Genomic DNA, 19418 nt, shown 5'->3' with positions numbered 1-19418 from the left:
TCTCTCTTTCATCCACTATCTCTAATTCCACTCCACTGTCCTTCTCCCCATTCCTTTCTACTTCTACCCTTCCCTCTCTCTATTTCTCCACTTCCCTCTATTCATCACCCCTCCCTCTCCCATCTTCTCCTTTTCCCTCTTCACTCCTCCTCGCTCTTTCTCCCAAAGAAACTACAATCCAGGTCCGAGGATACTTACAGGCAATGCGACAGGAGACCTGCTGCTTTGCTTTGACAGCATTTCTTATCACATCACTGAATGGTATTGCAACATTCTGGAACCATTATTGTTGATCATAACCTACTCAATCTCTCCACATTTTTTCCTTTATGTTGTTCTTTCAGCAGTGCATATTTGCAGATCAGATTTTATAGAATTTGTCACCAAGTTGGAGTTTTTCTCAAGTTTGTTGAAGTATTCGCAGCACAGATACTGTCCACTAGGCCCATCCACTCTGTGCTGATGTTTCTGCTTCACACGAGCCTCCACCCACTCCGACTTCATTTCACCCCCATCAACAGATCCTTCAGTTACGGTCTCCTTCATGGACTTTTCACAGACTTATAGAACGACAGAGGGAGGCCATTCAGCCCATCATGCCTGTGCCAGCTCTCTGCAAGCACATCTCAGCCAGTCCCACTCCCCACCATTTCCCCATAACCCCACCACATTTTCCCTTTCAGGTGCTCCTCCAATTCCTTCTGAAGGCCCCAACTGAATCTGTTTCCACCACACACTCAGGCAGTTCACTCCAGGTCCAAAACACATGCTGCATGAAAAGGGCTTTTCCTCTAACCTGCCGAACGTTACAATTGAGAGGTTATACTGATCAGGAAAGACAGATCAGGCTGGAGAGGGGGTGGAAGGAGGCCCGTGTTGAGCAGGAACACGAGCATGGTGCGGATGGGCCGACTGGCCTGTTTCTGTGCTGTGAATACTCAATAACATCGTCATACTTTGTAGTAATAGATCTCTCTGAAGAGGTCTGCTCCAGTGGCCTCAGAGTTACAGGTGTAAGACTGCTGTGGCCGAATAGTTTCCCCAAAACATCGAATTTCTCCCACCATATCTTACAGTAATGCTGAATTGTAAAATTCACCCATGAAAAATACGCATCCGGTTGCTTGCGATGATGTTTATGAACAGGCATTTCAAGAGGTTTACAAAACACATATTATTTCTGTAATTTTGGGGGAGTATTCAAGCTTTTGTGCGTGGCCTGACACTTTAACAAAGCTGGCTGTACTTAAAAATTTATTTGGAAGCCTTTGCTTGGGATGGATTCCCCTATAGAAAGCACCCCTTTGACTTATGTATGCGGGAGATAGGCAAACAAATCCCAAAAAGAGATACCAACCAGTTGGCACAGTGTTCCGATCCATTCAGAACTTCTCGGGTATTGATAGGTGGCAAGTAACATTCATTCCACACAAGTGCCAAACAATGACCATCTCCAACAAGAGAGAATTAAGTATCTCCCCTTGACATCCAACAGCATTAGAATCGTTGAATCCCCCACTATCAACATCCTGAGAGTTATCATTGACCAGAAACTGAACTGGAGCAGCTAAATAAAAACTGGTCACAACAGCAGGATGGGAATCCTGAGGCGTGCAACTCACCTCCTGAATCCCCAAAGCCTGTCCACCGTCTACAAGGCACCAGTCAGTAGTATGACGGAATAATCTCCACTTGCCTGGATTGGTGCAGTTCCAACAACACTCAAGAAGCTCGACACCATCCAGGGCAACGTAGCCCGCTTGGTTGGCACCCCATTTACAAAAATACACTCCGCCACCGACACAAGGTGGTAGCAGTGAAGACGATCTACAAGAAGCACTGCTGCAACACACCAAGGGTCCTTCGACAGCACCTTACAAACCCGTGACCTCTATCACATAGAAGGACAAGGGCAGTAGTTGTATAGGAACACCACCACCTGCAAGTTCCCCTCCAAGCCACACACCATCATGACTTGGAACCGTATCACCGTTCCTTCACTGACGCTGGTTCAAAATCCTGGAACTCCCTTCCTAACAGCACTGTGGGTGTACCTACCCCACATGGACTGCAGCGGTTCAAGAAGGCAGCTCACCACCACCTTCTCAAGGGCAATTAGGGATGGACAATAAATGCCAGCCAAGATATCGATGCTCACATCCTGTCAATAAATAATTATATATACGAAGTGGCTTGGCTGCACATTTCGGGATGTGTCAATGGGGTTTTTCTGCTGATGTCCCGTCTCACAAGAGAGCTAAGATCAGGGCAAAAGTCCATAAATGGTGTAATGTGTACAGTTTTGGTCTCCGTACCGAAGGAAGGATATATTTGGTTTGGAGGAAGTGTAAAGAAGGTTCACTGGACTGATTCCTGGGATGACAGTGTTGCCCAAGGAGGAGAGATTGAGTCGAATGGACTGATATTCCTTGCAGGTAAGAAGAATGAGAGGTGATCTCATTGAAATGTACAAAATCCTTAGAGAGCTTGACATGGTAGATATTGAGAAAATACTTCCCCTGGCTGGAGAGGTTAGAACTCGGGGGGGTGGGGGGGGGTGGGTTGGGGGGTGCGGGGTGGGGGGAGGGTTGGAAGGGGCATGGGAGGAGGGGGTGTCACAGTCTCAGGATAAGGGTCGGCCATTTCAGACTGAGATGAGGAGAAATGTCTTCACTCAGAAGGTTGTGAGTCTTTGCAATTCTCCACCGAAGTCGTGTATATTTGAAACTGAGACTGATAGATATTGCCGTGTAGATATTCTGAGCCCAAATCTGCCCTCTCAGGTGGGGAGGGGGGAGGAAGAAATGATCCCATGGCTGCCATTGAAAGAAGAGCAGGGGGGAGTTCACCCCAGTGTCCTGCACACAATGCTTCACCCTCAAACAACATTACTAAATGAAAACTGATGATCCGGTCATTATCTCATAGCTACCTGCGGGATCTTGCTCTTCATAGTTTGGGTGCCACATTTCCTGCAACAGTGACAACACTTAAAAAGTTGCTTCATCTACATTGGACACCATGATCTGGTGAAAGGTGCTTTACAATTGCCACTGCCCCTCTTTCTTCCCATCTTTGTTTCTCTTTGACCGTCATTCTCTTCCTCTCCTTCTCCCTTTGTGCCTTTTTCCATTTCTCTCCCTCCCTTTCCACAGCACATCAACATCCAACCCTTGGCCAATTGCCCATCCTGGTTAAAATATGTCGCATTGCTGTTGGCATCACATGAACTAAACGAGAAAAGGTACATTCCTTTCCGGTCTTTCGAAATCACGTGATGTTTCCACCAGTTTCTTGATCCACAACTATCGAGTACTCCAGAGGTGCAGTAGTGAGAGATCCCAGCACTGTCGGAGGGTCAGTACAGTGGAAGTACTGCACGGTCGGAGTATCACCACTGTGGGAGTGCTGCACTGTCCGAGTGTCACTACTGAGGAAGTGCTGCACTGTCGGAGTATCACTACTGAGGAAGTACTGCACTGTCCGAGTGTCACTACTGAGGAAGTGCTGCACTGTCCGAGTGTCACTACTGAGGAAGTGCTAGACTGCCGGAGGGTTACTACTGAGGGAACACAGCACTGTCGGAGGATCAGTACTTAGCGAGTGCTGCACTATCATTGGGTTAGTACTGAAGGAGTGCTGCACTGACGGAGGGTCAGTACCGAGGGAGTGTTGCACTGTCGGAGGGTCAGTACTGAGGGAGTGCTGCACTATCATTGGGTTAGTACTGAGTGAGTGTTGCACTGTCAGAGTTGCTGTCATTTAAATGTGAACTTTAATCGTTGTTGTGTCTGCACATGAATGTGGACTAACGGACACAGAGTCACTATTGGAATGGGAACTGGATGGTTCTCTCCTGTGACCTGGGCCCCATAGTTATCCCTGAAACAGCTTCAATAAGAAAAGATGAACCGATCATAATCTCATTGCTGTTTGTGGGAGCTTGCTCAGCACAAATCTGCTGTCACATTTCCTAAACAATGATCATCCTTCTACTGTACTTGATTGTCTGTAGAGCACATGGGGACATCCTGAGACAGTGAAAGGGGCTGTTTCTATTGCATTTCTTTCTTTCAGTTTTTGTAGGGAATATCCCAAGAGTCGGGACCGATGGAATCATTGTACAAGAGGGTGAAGCGGTATTTAACCTTTGCCACTGGGCTTTTCGAGTGCATTGGCTTCGCGGGTGTGGTCTTCGGCTGGGCCTCACTCGTCTTTGTGCTGAAGATTGAGGAATATTTTTCCGACCTCTGCGTCCCACTGCACAATGCCAGCGACCCCGGAGTCAGGAATGGCACCGGTAAATGTCCATGTAGAGTGACTGAAAGAAAGAAGAGGAGAGCAGGGACAGTGTAGAGAGAGTGAGAGATGGAATGTAGGGGAGCGGGAATAGAGGGAAGGAGGGGGAATGATATTGAGAGAAGGAGGAAGGGTGGGTGAGTGAGAGGGGTTCAGATGGAAAGAAAGTGGGAAATGGAGCATGGAAGCATGTGTTTGGACAGGTTAGAGAGAGGGATAGAGGGGAAAGTTTCCAGTAATTGTTGAGGGAGGGATTGAGAGAGATGGGGAGGGGGTGGGGGAAGGAGGGAGGGGAAGCGAGAGAGAAAGTGGGAGGGACGAATGTGCAGGGGAGATATTGACAGAGACAGAGAGAGAAAGAGAGAGAAAGAGAGATGGAGGCAGAGTGAGTGAAAGGAAGTGCACCAGTACGTGTTCAGGGGAGAGAGAGAGAGAGAGGATTGGAGAAAGTAGGTGTGTAGGGAAAGAGGGAGAGCGAGAGAGGGTGAAAGGTAATGGAGTTGCATCAGTAAGTGTGTAGGGCAGAGAGAAGTGTCCCAGAGAGAAAGGGAGAGAGAGAGAGAGAAGCAGAGGGAGACAGAGAGACAGAGAGAGAGAGACAGAGAATGAGAGAGAGAGTTGCACGCGTCAGTGTGCAGGAGAGAGAGATAGACCCAGAGACAGAGTAACAGAGAGAGAGAGAGACGGAGAGAGAGAGACAACCGGAAAAAGGCAGAGACAGAGACGGAGAGAGACTAAGGGAGAGAAAGAGACAGCCAGGGAAAGACAGAGACAGAGAAACACAGAGAGAGGTAGGGACAGAGAGAGAGATGGATAGATAAATAGATAAATAGATAGATAGATAGATAGACTGACAGATTGATAGATAGATAGATAGATAGATCGATAGATAGATAGATAGATAGATTGATGGATGGAGAGAGGCAGAAAAAGAGAGAGGGAGGAACATCAGTACACTGATGTCCAGAGGAAAGACAAACGCCGATACATCTGGTATATATTCTGTTGTAGGAGTTGCATGAAGGTACAAACTTGAGGGAAACACTTGCTGCCTAATGGGATTCCACTCCAGGTATTGTTGTGTTAACTCCCTTAGCCATTAGCTCTTGATGTTGTTCTTGATGTCGAAGGCACCAACTGGCAAGGCCCAGAATCAGCACAAAAGTAGGGGTAATCATGTCCTCCCGGTGTGCGAAGGGAGCAGCTACAGGTCTCTACGTAAGAGTTAGTAGCAGGAACAGACGATGCAGCCCATCGAACCTGCCACACCATTTAATAAGATCCGAGCTGATCTGATTGCGGCCTTAATTCCAATTTCCTGCCTGCCCCCCCATAACCCTCGACGCCCTTATAGATCAAAAATCTGACTAACTCAGTCTGGAAAAATGACCCAACCTCCACTGCTCTCTGAGGAAGAGAATTCCACAGACTAGCGACACTCTGAGAGAAGAAATTTCTCCTCATCCCCGTCTTAAAAGGGAGACCCCTTATTCTGAAACTGTCCCCTAGTTCTAAACTCACCCCGAGGGAAAACCTCCTCTCTACCTCCACCCCGTCAAGCCCCTCAGAATCATATATGTTGCAATAAGATCGCCTCTCATTCTTCTAAACTCCAATGAATGTAGGCCCAACATGCTCAACCTTTCCTTCATCCCAGGAATTAGCCTAGTGAACTTTCTCTGAACTGCTTCTAATGCAAGTATATCCCTCCTTAAGTAAGGAGACCGATTCCTAACATAGTACTCGAGGTATGATCTCAATGCCCTGAACAGTCGTAGCAAGACATCCCCACTTATATACTCCATTCTCCTTGCAATAAAAGCCTACATTCCAGTTGCCTTCCTAATTACTTGCTGTACCATCATGCTACATTTTTTGTGATTCATCTACAAAGATACCCAGATCCCTCTGCACCACCCCATTCTGCACTCGCTCTACATTTAAATAATATTTTGCCTTTTTATTCTTCCTGCAAAAGCGGACAACCTCATATTTTCCCACATTGAACTCTAGTTGCCCAATTCCTTAATCTAACGCTACCCTTTTGCAGACATTTTGGGCTGGATCTTGTTCTCCTCATGACTGCGGGTTTCGTGGCGGGGGCTTGGGGGACGCGGGGTGGGTGGCTCGGATCAGAGCGGCAGCGACTGCCATGGAAGTCGGCTGGACAGCACAGTCGTGCAGTGGTTAGCACCGCAGGCTCACAGCTCCAATGGCCTGGGTTCAGTTCTGGGTACTGCCTGTGTGGAGTTTGCAAGTTTTACCTGTGACTGTGTGGCTGTCCTCCAGGTGTGTTGGTTTCCTCCCACATGCCAAAGACTTGCAGGTTGATAGGTAAATTGGCCATTGCAAAAATTGCCCCTAGTGTAGGTAGGTGGTAGGAGAATTGAGGGAAGGTGGGGATATGAGAGGAAACAATGGGATTAATGTAGGATTAGTCTAAATGGGTGGTTGATGGTCGGCACAGACTTGGTGGACCGAAGGGCCTGTTTTGGTGCTGTATCTTTATATGAGTCTATGATTGCTGTTTCCAATTCTCCTGGGGACGGGATAGACCAATGACAGCCATCCTGCCCAGAGGCCAAATAAGGGTCTCTTCCCTCTGCCACTGGATCTTACAAGCAGCGTTCGTCAGATGAAGGGTCACTGGCCTGAAAAGTTAACTCTGGTGCTGCAAGACCTGCTTAGTATTTCCAGCATTTCTTGTTTCATTGCTTTCTTACCTATATTTGTGTCATTAAACACTTGTCTACAATACATTTGGTCGCTTTATCACGTCATTATTATAGATCGTCAATAGTTGAATCCCCAGCATTGATCCCTGCAGCACTCCACTAGTTGCAAGTTGCCAACTTAAAAATAGTCTTATTTATCCCAATTCTGTTTCCCGTTAGTTAGTGAGTCCTATATTGCTGCTAATATTTTACCTCCAACACCATGAGCTTTTAGTGTCGTAACCTTTTATGTGGCACCTTATAGATTACCTTTTGTAAATCCAAATACATTAGACTTTATCCACCCTACTTGTTACACCCTCGAAGGACTCTAATACATTTTTCAAATAAAATTTCCCTTTCATAAAACCATGTTGTTTTATAATTTCTAAATATTCTGCTACTATTTCTTTAATAATTGAGTCCAGCATTTTCCCTCACTGTCCTTTAGTTTTCTGCTTCTGTCTCCTAGTAACATAAGAAATAGGAGCAGGAGTTGGCCATTCGGCCCATCGAGCTTGCTCTGTCATTCAATAAGATTATGGCTGATCATCCACCTCAAAGCCACTTTCCCGCACTATCGCCAAGTCCCTTGATGTCATTAGTGTCCAGATATTTATCGATTTCTGTCTCAAACATACTCAATGATTGAGCTTTCACACCCTTCTGGGGTGGAGAATTCCAAAGATTCACCACCCTCTCAATGAAGAAATTCCTCCTCATCTCAGTCCTAAATGGCCTGTCCCTTATTCTAAGACTGTGTTCCCTGGTTCTAAACTTGCCAGCCAGGGAAACATCCTGTCTACATCCAGCTTGTCGAGCACTCTGAGAATGTTGTAAGTTTCAATGAGATCACCTCTCATTCTTCAAAACTCAGTTTCCTCAATATCTCCTCATAAGACAATCCCACTACTTCGGGGATTAATCTAATGAACATTCGTTGCACCCTCTTTATGCAAGTATATCCTTTCTTAGATGATGTGGCCAACACTGTGCACAATATTCCAGATATGGCCTCACTGAAGCTTGATGCAATTGCAGCAAGACTTCTGTACTCCAGCAGACAAAACCCCTTGTGATGAATGCCAACAAACCATTTGCTTTCTTAATTGCTTGCTGCACCTTCATGCTAATTTTTAGTGACACATGAACAAGGACACACAGGTTCCTTTGGACATCAATACTTTCCCAACCTTATATTATATTATCATATATAATAGACGTCACATTATATAACATCTGTCACGTTCTTGCCCATTCACTTTACCTGTCCAAGTCCCCTTGAAGCTTCCTTGCATCCTCCTCACAATTTATATTCCCACCTAGTTTTGTATCATCAGCAAATTGGAAATATTACATTTGGTCCCCACATCCAAATCATTTCTATAGATTGTGAACAGTTGTGGCCCTGTTAGTGGGAATGAATCTGAAAGAATCACTCAACACTCGGGTCTGCTCCAAACGTCAAACAGTTTATTGAGTTACGCTGGCGGGGAGCAGGTCACTGGGCAATTCAGATTCCTCTCCACTGAACAAAGGAAAATCATCCATACTTATACAGTTTCAAACAGTTACTCAGCCCATCCTGGCTGGACACGGTCCAATCATAGTGATTATAAATTAGATACATTGATTAGTGGAACCAATGAAATGGTAACCAATGGTTACTAGACATTGGGGGACTGCGTGGTCAGCTTATGCTCTTGGACAGCTTAGGGTTACTCATGCATACATGATGTCTTCCAGATTCCCTGCTTCACCGTCCTTGGGCCTTATGTATACATAACATCTTATCTTAACCTTGTTACAGGCTGGTGACTTTGTCAGAATTCCATCTTTGTCGACATTTCATAAGGGAATCGGCTGGAGGTCACTTAATTAGATTCTGCTGAATTTATGTGAATCATCTCTTGTGAGGAATGCGGTCAAGTTAGCTGAGTCCCACGATGCCTTGCAAACATTTCATTGCTCGCTAGAATTCTATGTTATTAGTTATATTTTTATTTTTATTTTATTTTATAGATACAGCACTGAAACAGGTCCTTCGGCCCACCGAGTCTGTGCCGACCAACAACCACCCGTTTATACTAATCCTGCAGTAATCCCATATACTCGACCACTAGGGGCAATTTACAATGGCCAATTTACCTATTAACCTGCAAGTCTTTGGCTGAGGGAGGAAACCGGAGCACCTGGCGAAAACCCATGCGGTCACAGGGAGAACTCCGCACAGGCAGTACCCAGTATTATTCACATAATATTTACTGTAGGTGCCTCTGCCCTGGGAATACACTTCAACAGGCCCCAGCACTGATACTTGCAGTACCCCACTAATAACAGCCTGCCATTCTGAGAATGACCGTTTATTCCAACTCTCTGTTTTCTGTCTGTTAACCAATTCTCAATCCATTGCAATATATTACCCGCAATCCCATGTGCTCTAATGTTAAAGACTAACCTCCTGTGTGGGACCCTACCAAAAGCCTTCTCAAAATCCAAATATATTACATCCACTGGTTATCCTTTATCTGTGCTACAATTAACATCCTCAAAAAAATAAACCCTAATAGGTTTGTCAAACATGATTTCCCTTTCATAAATTCATGTTGACCCTGGTCAAAAATATAATTATTTTTCAAGTGTATCATTATCACAACCTTTATAACAGATTCGAACATTTTCCCTATTACTGATGTCAAACGAACAGGTCTGCAGTTCCCCGTTTCCTCTTTCCCTACTTTATTTAATAGTGGGGTTACATTTGGTACTTTGCAGTCTGCACGAACCCTTCCAGAATCTATAGAATTTTGGAAGATAACCACCAATACATTCACTATCTCTTTGGCCACCTCCTTCAACACTCTGGGATGTAGCTCATCTGGTCCAGGGGATTTATCAACTTTCAATCCAGTTAATTTTTCGAGTACTACCTCTTTCTTAATACTGAGTTCTTTCAGTAATTCATAACACCACTCAGTTGTATTTAACTTGTCAGTAAAGTGATGGAATGTCTCATTGACAGTGCTATCAAGCAGCACTTGCTTCGCAAAAACCTGCTGAGTGACGCTCAGTTTGGGTTCCACCAGGGCCTCTCAGCTCCTGACTTCAGTACAGCCTTGGTTCAAGCATGGACAAAAGAGCTGAATTCAAGAGGTGAGGTGAGAGTGACTGCCCTTGGCATCAAGGAACCCTAGCAAAACAGGAGTCAATGTGAATCATGGGAAAACTCTCCGCTGGTTGGAGTCGCACTTAGCACAAAGAAAGGTGGCTGCTGTTGTTGGAGGTCAGTCATCTCAGTTCCAGGACATCACTGCAGGAGTTCCTTAGGGTAGTCTCCTCGGCCCAACCATCTTCAGCTGCTTCACCAATGACCTTCCTTCAGTCATAAGGTCAATAGTGCAGATGTTCACTGATGATTGCACAATGTTCAGCACCATTCACGACTTCTCAAATACTGAAGCAGTCCTATCGAAATGCAGCAAGACCTGGACAATATCCAGTCTTGGGCTGATAAGTGGCAACTAACATTTGCATCACACAAGTGCCAGGCAATGACCATCTCCAACAAGAGAGGATCTGACCATCTCCCTTTGACATTCAACGTCATTATGGTCGCTGATTAGTAAGGAGGGAAAACTTAGAGTACGAGAGAAAGTTGGCTCAAAATATAAAAACAAATAGTAACAGTTTCTATAGACATTTAAAGAAGATGAGTTAACAAAGTGAGCATTGGTGGTATAGAAAGTGAGTCTGGGGAATTAATACTGGAAAATAGGATGATGGCAGATAAATTGAACAGGTATTTTGCATCAGCCTTCACTGTAGAGGATACAAGTAGCATCCAAGAAATAGCTGTAAATCAGAAAATGGAAGGGAGAGAGGAACTCAAGAAAATTAAAATCACCAGGGAAGTGGTCCTGGACGAGTGTTGGAGCTGCGGGCCGACAAGTGCCGGAGTTCTGATGGATATCATCCTAGGGTCTTAAAAGAAGTGGCTAATGAGATTATTGATGTGTTGGTTTTAATTTTCCAAAATTCCCTAGATTCGGGGAAAATTTGATTAGACTAGAAATTAGTGAATGTAACTCCTTCATTCAAAAAGAGAGGGAGACAGAAAGCAGGAAACCACAGGCCACTTAGATTGACATCTGTCTTAGGGAAAGTGTTAGAAGCTATTATTAAAGACGTTATGACAGAGCATTTAGAAAAAAAAAATCAGGGTAATCAGGCAGAGTCAACATGGTTTTGTGAAAGAGAAATCCTGTTGAATCAATTCATTGGAGTTCTTTTCAGCGGTATATGTGCTGTGGATAAAGGGGAACCGGTGGATATATTGTACTTAGATTTCAAGAAGTTATTTGATAAGATGCCACATCAAAGGTTATTGCGGAAAATAAATGCTCACGTGTAGCAGGTGACATATTGGCATGGATAGAAGATTGGTTAGCTAACAGCTAACAGACAGTAGGCATAAATAAGTCATTTTCTGGATGGCAAGATGTTAAACAGTGATGTGCCACCTCAACTATTTACAATTTATATAAATGACTTGGATGAAGGACCTGAAGGTATGATTGCAAATTTGCTGATGGCATAAAGATAGGCCAGAAAGTAAGTTGTGAAGGGGACAAAAGGAAGCTACGAAGTGATTATGGATAGGTTATGTGAGTGGGCAAAGATCTGGTAAAAGGGGAATAATGTGGGAAAATGTGAAATTGTCCATTTCGGCAGGCCGAATAAAAATGAAGCATATTATCTAAATGGTAAGAGACTGCAGAGCTCTGAGATTCAGAGGGTTCTGGGTGTCCTAGTGCATGAATCTCAAAAGGTTAGTCTGCAGCTAAAGCAAGTAATTAGCAAAGCTAATTGTCTATTGCAAGACAAATTGAATACACAAGTAGGGAGGTTATGCTTCAGTTATACAGGCATTGGCGAGAGCTCATCCAGAGTATTGTGTACAGTATTGGTCCCCTTATTTAAAGAATGACGTAAGTGTGTTGGAAGCAGTTCAGGCTTGTATCCGCGGTAGTTTAAAAGAGTAAGAGGTGACTTTATTGAAACATATAGGATTCTGAAGTTTCTTGACAGGGTGGATGTGGAAAGGATGGTTCCCCTTATGGGTGAATCTAGAACTAGGGGCCACTGTTTAAAAATAAGGAGCCGCCTATTTACGATAGAGATGAGGAGAAACTTTTTCTTCCTCAAAAGGTGGCGGAAGCAAAGTATCTGAATATTTTTAACACAGAGATAGATCGATTTTGATAAGCAAGTGGGTGAAAGGTTAGTGGGGGAATCTAGAGTTGGGGTTACAATCAGATCAGACATGATCTTATTGAATGGCAGATCAGACTCGAGGGGTCGAGTGCTCTACTTCTGCTCCTAATTTTTACCTTCATATGAACGTATGTATACTCCATTATAAATTCTCCTGTCTCCGTCTGTAATGGACACACATTTCCTTCCCTCCTTTCTTAAACAGAGATATTACATTTGAGATTTTCCAAACAGTTGGACTTTTCTAGAATCTAGGGAATTTTGGAAGACTACAACCAATGCATCCACTCTATCTGCAGCCACTTCTTTTAAAATCCTAGGGCGCAGGCCATTATTTGAAAGGTTTTTGTCAGCCTTTAATTCTATTAGTTTTCTTGATACCTTTCCTCTAGTGATAGTGATTGCTTGACGCTCCTCTTTCCCTTTTGCCTTTTCATTTACCTCTATTCTAGGGATGTTTTTTGTGAAGCTACTGTGAAGACCGATACAAACTACTTGTTCAAAGTCTCTGCCATTGTTTGTTTCGCATTATTAATTCCCCAATGTCATCCTCTAAGGGACCAATGCTTATTTTAGCTACTCTTTTTTAATATATTTGTAGAGACGTTTACTGTTTGTTTTTATGTTTCTTACTAGTTTGCTCTCAGACGCTAATTTCACCCTATTTGATTGTAGTCCTCCTCTGCTAGTTTCTAAAATGTTCCCAATCTGTGCAGCATTGTATGCCTTTTCTTTCAATTTGATACCATCCTTAACTTCCTTAGTTTGCCACGGGTGCTGCATCCTTCTCATAGAGCCTTTCCATCTAAATGGAATATATTTTTGCTGAGTGCTATGAAATATCTCCTTTACTGACTGCCACTGTGTTTCTATCGTCTAATCTTTTAACTTCTTTTCCCAGTTCACTTTAGCCAATTCTTTCTTCATACCCTTATAATTGCCTTTATTTGAGTTTAGGACATAATCTCAGACACAAATTTCTCATCATCAAACTGAATGTGAAATTCCATCATGTTATGATCACTCTTGCCTATACGCCCCTTTACTATGATGTCATTAATTACTCCTGCCTCGTTACACAAATTCAGGTCTAAAATAGCCTGCATCCTGGTTGGTTCCAGAATGTTTTGTTCTAAGAAAGTGCCCCTTATGCTCACTGTGAACTCATCCTCCAAGCCCCCTTTGCCAATTTGATTAGTATAATTTATATGAAGAACAAAATTGCCCAGGATTATTGCAATACATTTCCTACAAGCCCCAATTATTACTTGATTTATACTCTGTTCTCCAACGTAGCTACTAGGGGGCCTAGAAATTGCTCCCACCAGTGACTATTTGCCATTTCTTATCCTGGTGGGTTGGGGGGAAGGGGGGAGAGGGCAGTGGGGGATGGTAATTAAGAGAAAAAGAGAAGGAGGAAGAGAGAAAGAGACAGAAAGAGGTATGGCACCAGTATGCGTGTAGAGGAGTCATTCAGAGATTATATATATATGTATATATATATATATAGAGAGAGAGAGAGAGGAGTGGCATTAGTAAGTGTGCAGGGGAGAGAGATGGAGAGGGAGACAGAGAGAGAGGGATAGAGAGATGGTACCAGTAAGTTTGTACAGGAAGGAATTGGGAGGGATAGATGTGAGAGAGACAGAGAAGAAGAGAGAGAGAAAGCAAGGAATAGCACCACGAGGTGTGTAGTGGAGAGAGAGAGAGAGAGGAAGTGTGAAATGGTACCATGAAGTGTGCAGGGATTCAGGGAGAGATTGAAATAGATAGAAAAGGACTGACAGATCTAAGGGGAATGTTGTCAAAAATATGCAGTGGGGAGGGATTAAGACAGATACAGAAGGAGAAGGAGAAGGAGGGAGTGTGAGCGAGCGAGAGAGATAGAGAGAGAGAGAAGAATGACACATCAAGTGAGCAGGGAGAGACCGAAAGAAATAGAGGAGTGAGAGAGGGCAATGGTGTCAGTAAGTGCTCAGGGGAGGGGGGATTGAGACAGATAATGAAAGAGAAAGAGAGAGAGAGGAGGGTGTGGGGATGTTACCAGTAACTGTGCAGGGGTGGGATTGAGAAATTTAGAGAGGGAGAAGATAGAGAGAGGAGGAGACTGAGAGAGAGGAATGGTATCAGTAAGTGTGCAGGAGAAGATGGAGAGAGAGCGGGAGGGTGGGGGAAGAGAGATAGGAATGGCAGCAGGAAGTGTGCATCGGAGTGATGGTAGAGGACAGGGGAGAGGTTCATAGAGATGGGCAGGGAGAGAGAAAAGGAGAGAAAGAGAGAGAGAGTGGAATGGCACCAGTAAATGTGCAGTAGAGAGATGGTAGAGGGCAAGGGAAATGCATCAGAGAAGGAAAGAGTGTGAGCAACAGCATCCATAATTGTGCACACGGAGAAAGGGAGAATAGGAGAGGGAAGAAAACGGAGAGGAAGGGGAGGGTTGAGGAAGGGGAGGGTAGAGAACGAGAGAGGAAGGGGAGCAGAGATAGTGGAGAGGGATACCAATAAGTGGAACGAGAGGGAGGAAGAGGGAGGGAAAGCAGGAGAGGGAGGGAGAAAGGGTGTGGAGAGCGAGGGTGGAGAGAAATGGAGAGGATGAGTGAGCAGTCTGGAGAATGAGATCAAAATGGTAAGAGTTGGAGGAAAATAGGGAGAGGAAGAGTGAGGAGAAAGGGAGAGAGCAAGGGAAGGAGAGAAAGAGAAGGAGTATGAGGTGAGCAAGGGAGGGAGGAAGTGGGACAGAGATAGATGTAGGGAGTGGAGAGAGAGACGTCTGGAGAGTAAGACTGAAGGGGAGAGTGTTGAAGGGGAATAGAGAGAGAGAGGGATAAAGAGAGTGTGACAGGAAGGGAAGAGAACAAGGTAAAGTGAGGGAGAGGAGTGAGAGGTGAAAGAGGGAGGGAGCACGAGGGAGGAGTGAGAGAATGTGGTTGCATAGGGTGGGAGAGATGGAGGGAAGGGAACAGGAGGGAGAAGGTGGGAGAAGTGAGGATGAGGAGCGTGATAGGGAGGTAGTTGGAGAGAAATAGGGATCGGAAGCAAGGGCGGGAAGGGACTGTGAGGGAGAAAGAGGGGAGGGAGAGAGGGAGAAAATGAAGGGAATGAAGGAGCGAGATGGAAGAAGGGATGAGGGTTAGAGGTGTAATATTACTTACCTCTTAGGTATGTGAACTATTATATAAGATTCACAGAACAACAAGCAATATCCCAAGAAAACATGGGTTTTATTCTACTTTAACTCGAACATAAGTACACAGCTGCCACATCTATACTGTCGAGCTACACCCTCAACTCCCTGGTTATGTGTGACACAACAACACACTCTCTGGTGATCATCACTTACACCCTTTTAAGTTCGTCCCACATCAGCCCCTTTTTTTCTTCCCAAAGATAAAACACATAAGTACAATAATGTTGCAGTTTGGACTAATTATACATGATTGAAACAAATTTTATTTACAATTGAGCAAGTTAGAAACATTCAAAAACTTTGAGGAGGTTTGCTTATTTGTCTCGATCTTTTTATCATCAACCTCTTCCCAGAGATGAGCTCCTCTTGATGAGTCCTTTGAGACTCTTGTGACTCGGAACTCTGGTTAGCATGTACTTCCTCTGTGTTTCTAGCCTCTGTATGTTCATCTTCCAACTTTGTCTTTGAACATGTCCATGATGCCACAGTCTGTCACATGTGGTGTCATACTGCTCTCTGAGCTGACTTCAGTTTGGTCTTAGAATCACATCCCTGTGTGTCTGAACCTCGTACGATATCTTCATCTTCCCTCTCTTGGAAAGCTTAGAAAAGTGATGACTGGCAACATCACCAAACCCTGGCAATCCCTCTGGCCTCTGGATTACTTGCTGCTATGAACTGAAGCCTGAGGAAAGATTCCCTGCAATATCATCTCTTCATGTCAAGACTCTCAGCCTTTGTGTCGTCCTTTACATGGACTGAGCTGATACACTCATCCTGGATATTTTCTACCATTTTCAGTGCATTACTAACTTCATGTAGTGTGACAATTTATAAACCGCAGCATACTGGAAGTCCTTTGACTGCTGGTCCACTTCTGTCTACAATATATAACATTTGTGGTAGCCTTTCGGAGTTCCCATAGCTGCACTGCAAGGTTATTGTTCCAATACACTTGATTGGAAAACCATTGTCGGCCGGTCAGCCTAGGCATGGTGGGTTGTCCCATCGATTCCCATTTCTTTAACTACATGTCCTTCTGTAACAGGCGAGCAGAGTATTTACACATCCTGTGGTGTTGATTTACACTCTGAACTGGTTCTTGCCACTCATAATCCCGATCATGGTGACTGCTTCAGATTGTGTAACAGCATTGACACGTTGATCCATCTAACTATGTGAAATGCTTGCTCTCTATTCACACAAGTGCATTCACCAAAGTCCTCCTGGCACTCTGTCTCTCTGCTGACCTGATGTACCTGCTTGGGCTTTCATCCTGCTTTGGCGTACCTTTTGTTGTATTTGCCATCCCATCTTGCAAACGTTCTCTCTGCATGTGATCTTCCACCGTTCCTGTGTGCAGTATCTGAGCTCGGCCTTCTGCACTACCTTGCCAAGTGTCCTCACATGTCACAAGCTTTATTTCGATCCTGGTATGCTGGACAACTGTTCATTGGGTGAATCAGGTCACATTTGCGACAACTCCAGGCAGTCCTGACAGTCCTCTGAACTTTGGTTTATGTAACAATTGTTCTATCTTCCCCCAACACTTGTAGCTGTTGGCACCCAGTCTTGATTGCTTCAAATTTCCTTCCGTCATTGAGTAGTGCATCTATGGTCTGCTCTTTCTTCCTTTCGTGCAGGTCTTTTTGAAAGTGGGGTAGACGTCATTGTCTTGGCATCTTGCAACAAACTGGTTAATGAACTCATCTTGCCTTTGTCAGGAAGCCTACGCACTCATAAATTTGCCTTCACTTTGCGCTGCTGCTCTGGCAATTCCCCAAGTTTTTTATGGTCCTTTCAACCATCAGCTGATAATCCTGATGTGTTGTATCCATTGCAACCCTCGTTGCCCAGTGCGATCTTCATTTTCGCAGCTTGTTTATGTGGTTCGGTCACTTCTTGATCCAGGAAACACAGTACCAAACAAACAGTTTTATTTCCAACACTATGTCCGACGTTTGTAGATCCATTATTGGATACCTGAAAGCCATTCTCCTTTTTTAATATAAATATAGGACTTTTTACATGTTTTTTTTCACACAGACAAATGTCTTTCACAGGCTCTCTGCTTTCCAGCTTTTGATGTTTGAACAGGTTATTTGTCTTTGAAGCTGAAAGAGCAGTTCTTTGTTTACCCAGCTGTATGATTTTTAAAACTCAGAGCTGTTTTTTTTTGACTGAGAGGAGTTCTTTTTCTAAGAATGCTGCAGCATGCTGTACTGGTAGCTGCCACAACAAAAAGAACCCGGAAAGCTGAAACATTCATGGCTGTACTACTTTTCAAATTTGTCAACCCACTGCCAGGTTAGTTGAAAGCTCCAATCTCCTGGCAACTTGCCTGCTGTACGCATAGCGTTTCAACATCTCCCGGGGTCCTGCCTGCAGCCTAGCTCACTGCACTGTTGTAGGGTCTCCTGCCAACTGTCTCTGGCAGGATATTCCACCACTCCAGTAGGCATGCTGCTGTTCATTGTTCTCTCTTGGTGTTTTCTTCAGCAAAAGAAAGATCAAGCATTGCCACCATCATTTGACGAACATCAGAAAAAATACATAATCCAGACATTTCCACCATATAATATACCTGTCCCTCTGGTATGTAAACTATTCTAAGATTCACAGGGCTACATGTAATATCCAAAGAAAACATGATTTTTTATATATTAGACTATAACTAGAATATACCTACACAGCTGATACATGAGCCTCATCTACACATATCTCACTCTATCAAGCAACACCGGCAACTTCTGGTCATGTGTGATGCAACGTTACTTCCACTGGTGATCTTCACTTACAGCGTCATAAGACGTTCCTTTTAAGTGTGTCCCGCAACAAAAGACAGAGTAATGGGAGGGGAGACAAAAACTGAGGGGAAGAGAGGGAGGGAGAGAGAGGGGGAGGTTGCATAAGCAGGAAGGGTGCATGAGCGAGAAGGGAAGAGTGACAGAGAGGGATAAAGAGAGAAGATGGAGGGTGAAAAGGAGCTAGAGAGAAAGAGAGGAAGCTAAAGGGAGATGGAGAAGAGGAGAGAGAGGGGGATGGAGAATGTAATGTAGTTAAAAGAGGGAGAGGAATAGAGGGAGTGATTGGAGAGGGAAAGAGGATGGGCAGAGAGAGCAAGGGAGAGTTAAAGGGGAAGATAGGGGCAGATGGGACTCAGAGAGAGAGATGATGGAGATCGAGGCAGAGAGCTAGAGGGGGAATAGGGGGCGAGAGGGGAGAGGGTCGGATGTGTGGGAGTGAGAAGGAGAGAGAGGGGTGGTGAGAGAGAGGGTGTGAAAAGAGATGGGGAGAGACGCTGAGATTGCAAGGAGAGAGGGAGGGAATTGGGAGAGGGATGGGGTGAGCTTGAGAGAGAGAGCGTGAGGAGAAGGGGAGTGAGAGTGAAGGAAGGAGAGAGAGAGAGAGAGCAGGGCAAAGGATGGAGAGGGAGAAAAAGAATGGAGAGAGATTGAAGGAGGAAGCCAGAGATGGAGGAGAGAGGGAAGAAAATTAGAAGAGGAATTAAGTGAATTCAAGAGAGGGAGCATGAGAGGAAGGGGAGATAGAATGAAGGAAGGGGAGGGAGGGAGAGAGATGAATGAAGGGGAAAAGAGAAAGGATGTACAAGAGTGCAACGTTTGCAATTTCCAGTCCTCTGGTACCACCCCCGAGTCTAAGGAAGACTGATAAATTATAGACAGTGCCTCTATGATTTCCACCCTCACTTCCCTCAGTATCCTTGGATGCATCACATCTGGCCCTGGTGTTTTATCACTTTAAATACTGACACCTATCGAATATGTCCTCTTTATCAATTTTAACCCCGTCTAGTGTCTGACTTACCTCCTCTTTCAATACTGCATGTGTTGCATCGTCTTCCTTAGTAAAGACAGATGCAAAGTACTCATTTAATACCTCAGCTATAGCTTCTGCCTCCATGTATAAATCCCCTTTCTGGT

At 44.5% G+C, this 19418-nt stretch overlaps 1 protein-coding gene across 1 annotated transcript in view; it reads left to right on the top strand.

Annotated features, from left to right (window-relative positions):
* Window positions 1–4110: 4110 nt before the first annotated feature.
* LOC137385227 (equilibrative nucleobase transporter 1-like) overlaps window positions 4111–19418 on the top strand; it is a 73865-nt gene continuing 58557 nt past the window's right edge. The window contains exon 1 of the mRNA XM_068060213.1: window positions 4111–4300. Within this exon, the coding sequence (XP_067916314.1) occupies window positions 4111–4300 (190 nt within the window). The remainder of the gene's footprint in view (window positions 4301–19418) is intronic.

Source organism: Heterodontus francisci, chromosome 28 (genome assembly GCF_036365525.1).
Source record: "Heterodontus francisci isolate sHetFra1 chromosome 28, sHetFra1.hap1, whole genome shotgun sequence".
Taxonomy (NCBI): domain Eukaryota; kingdom Metazoa; phylum Chordata; class Chondrichthyes; order Heterodontiformes; family Heterodontidae; genus Heterodontus; species Heterodontus francisci.
This window is presented reverse-complemented; position numbering and strand designations above follow the sequence as displayed.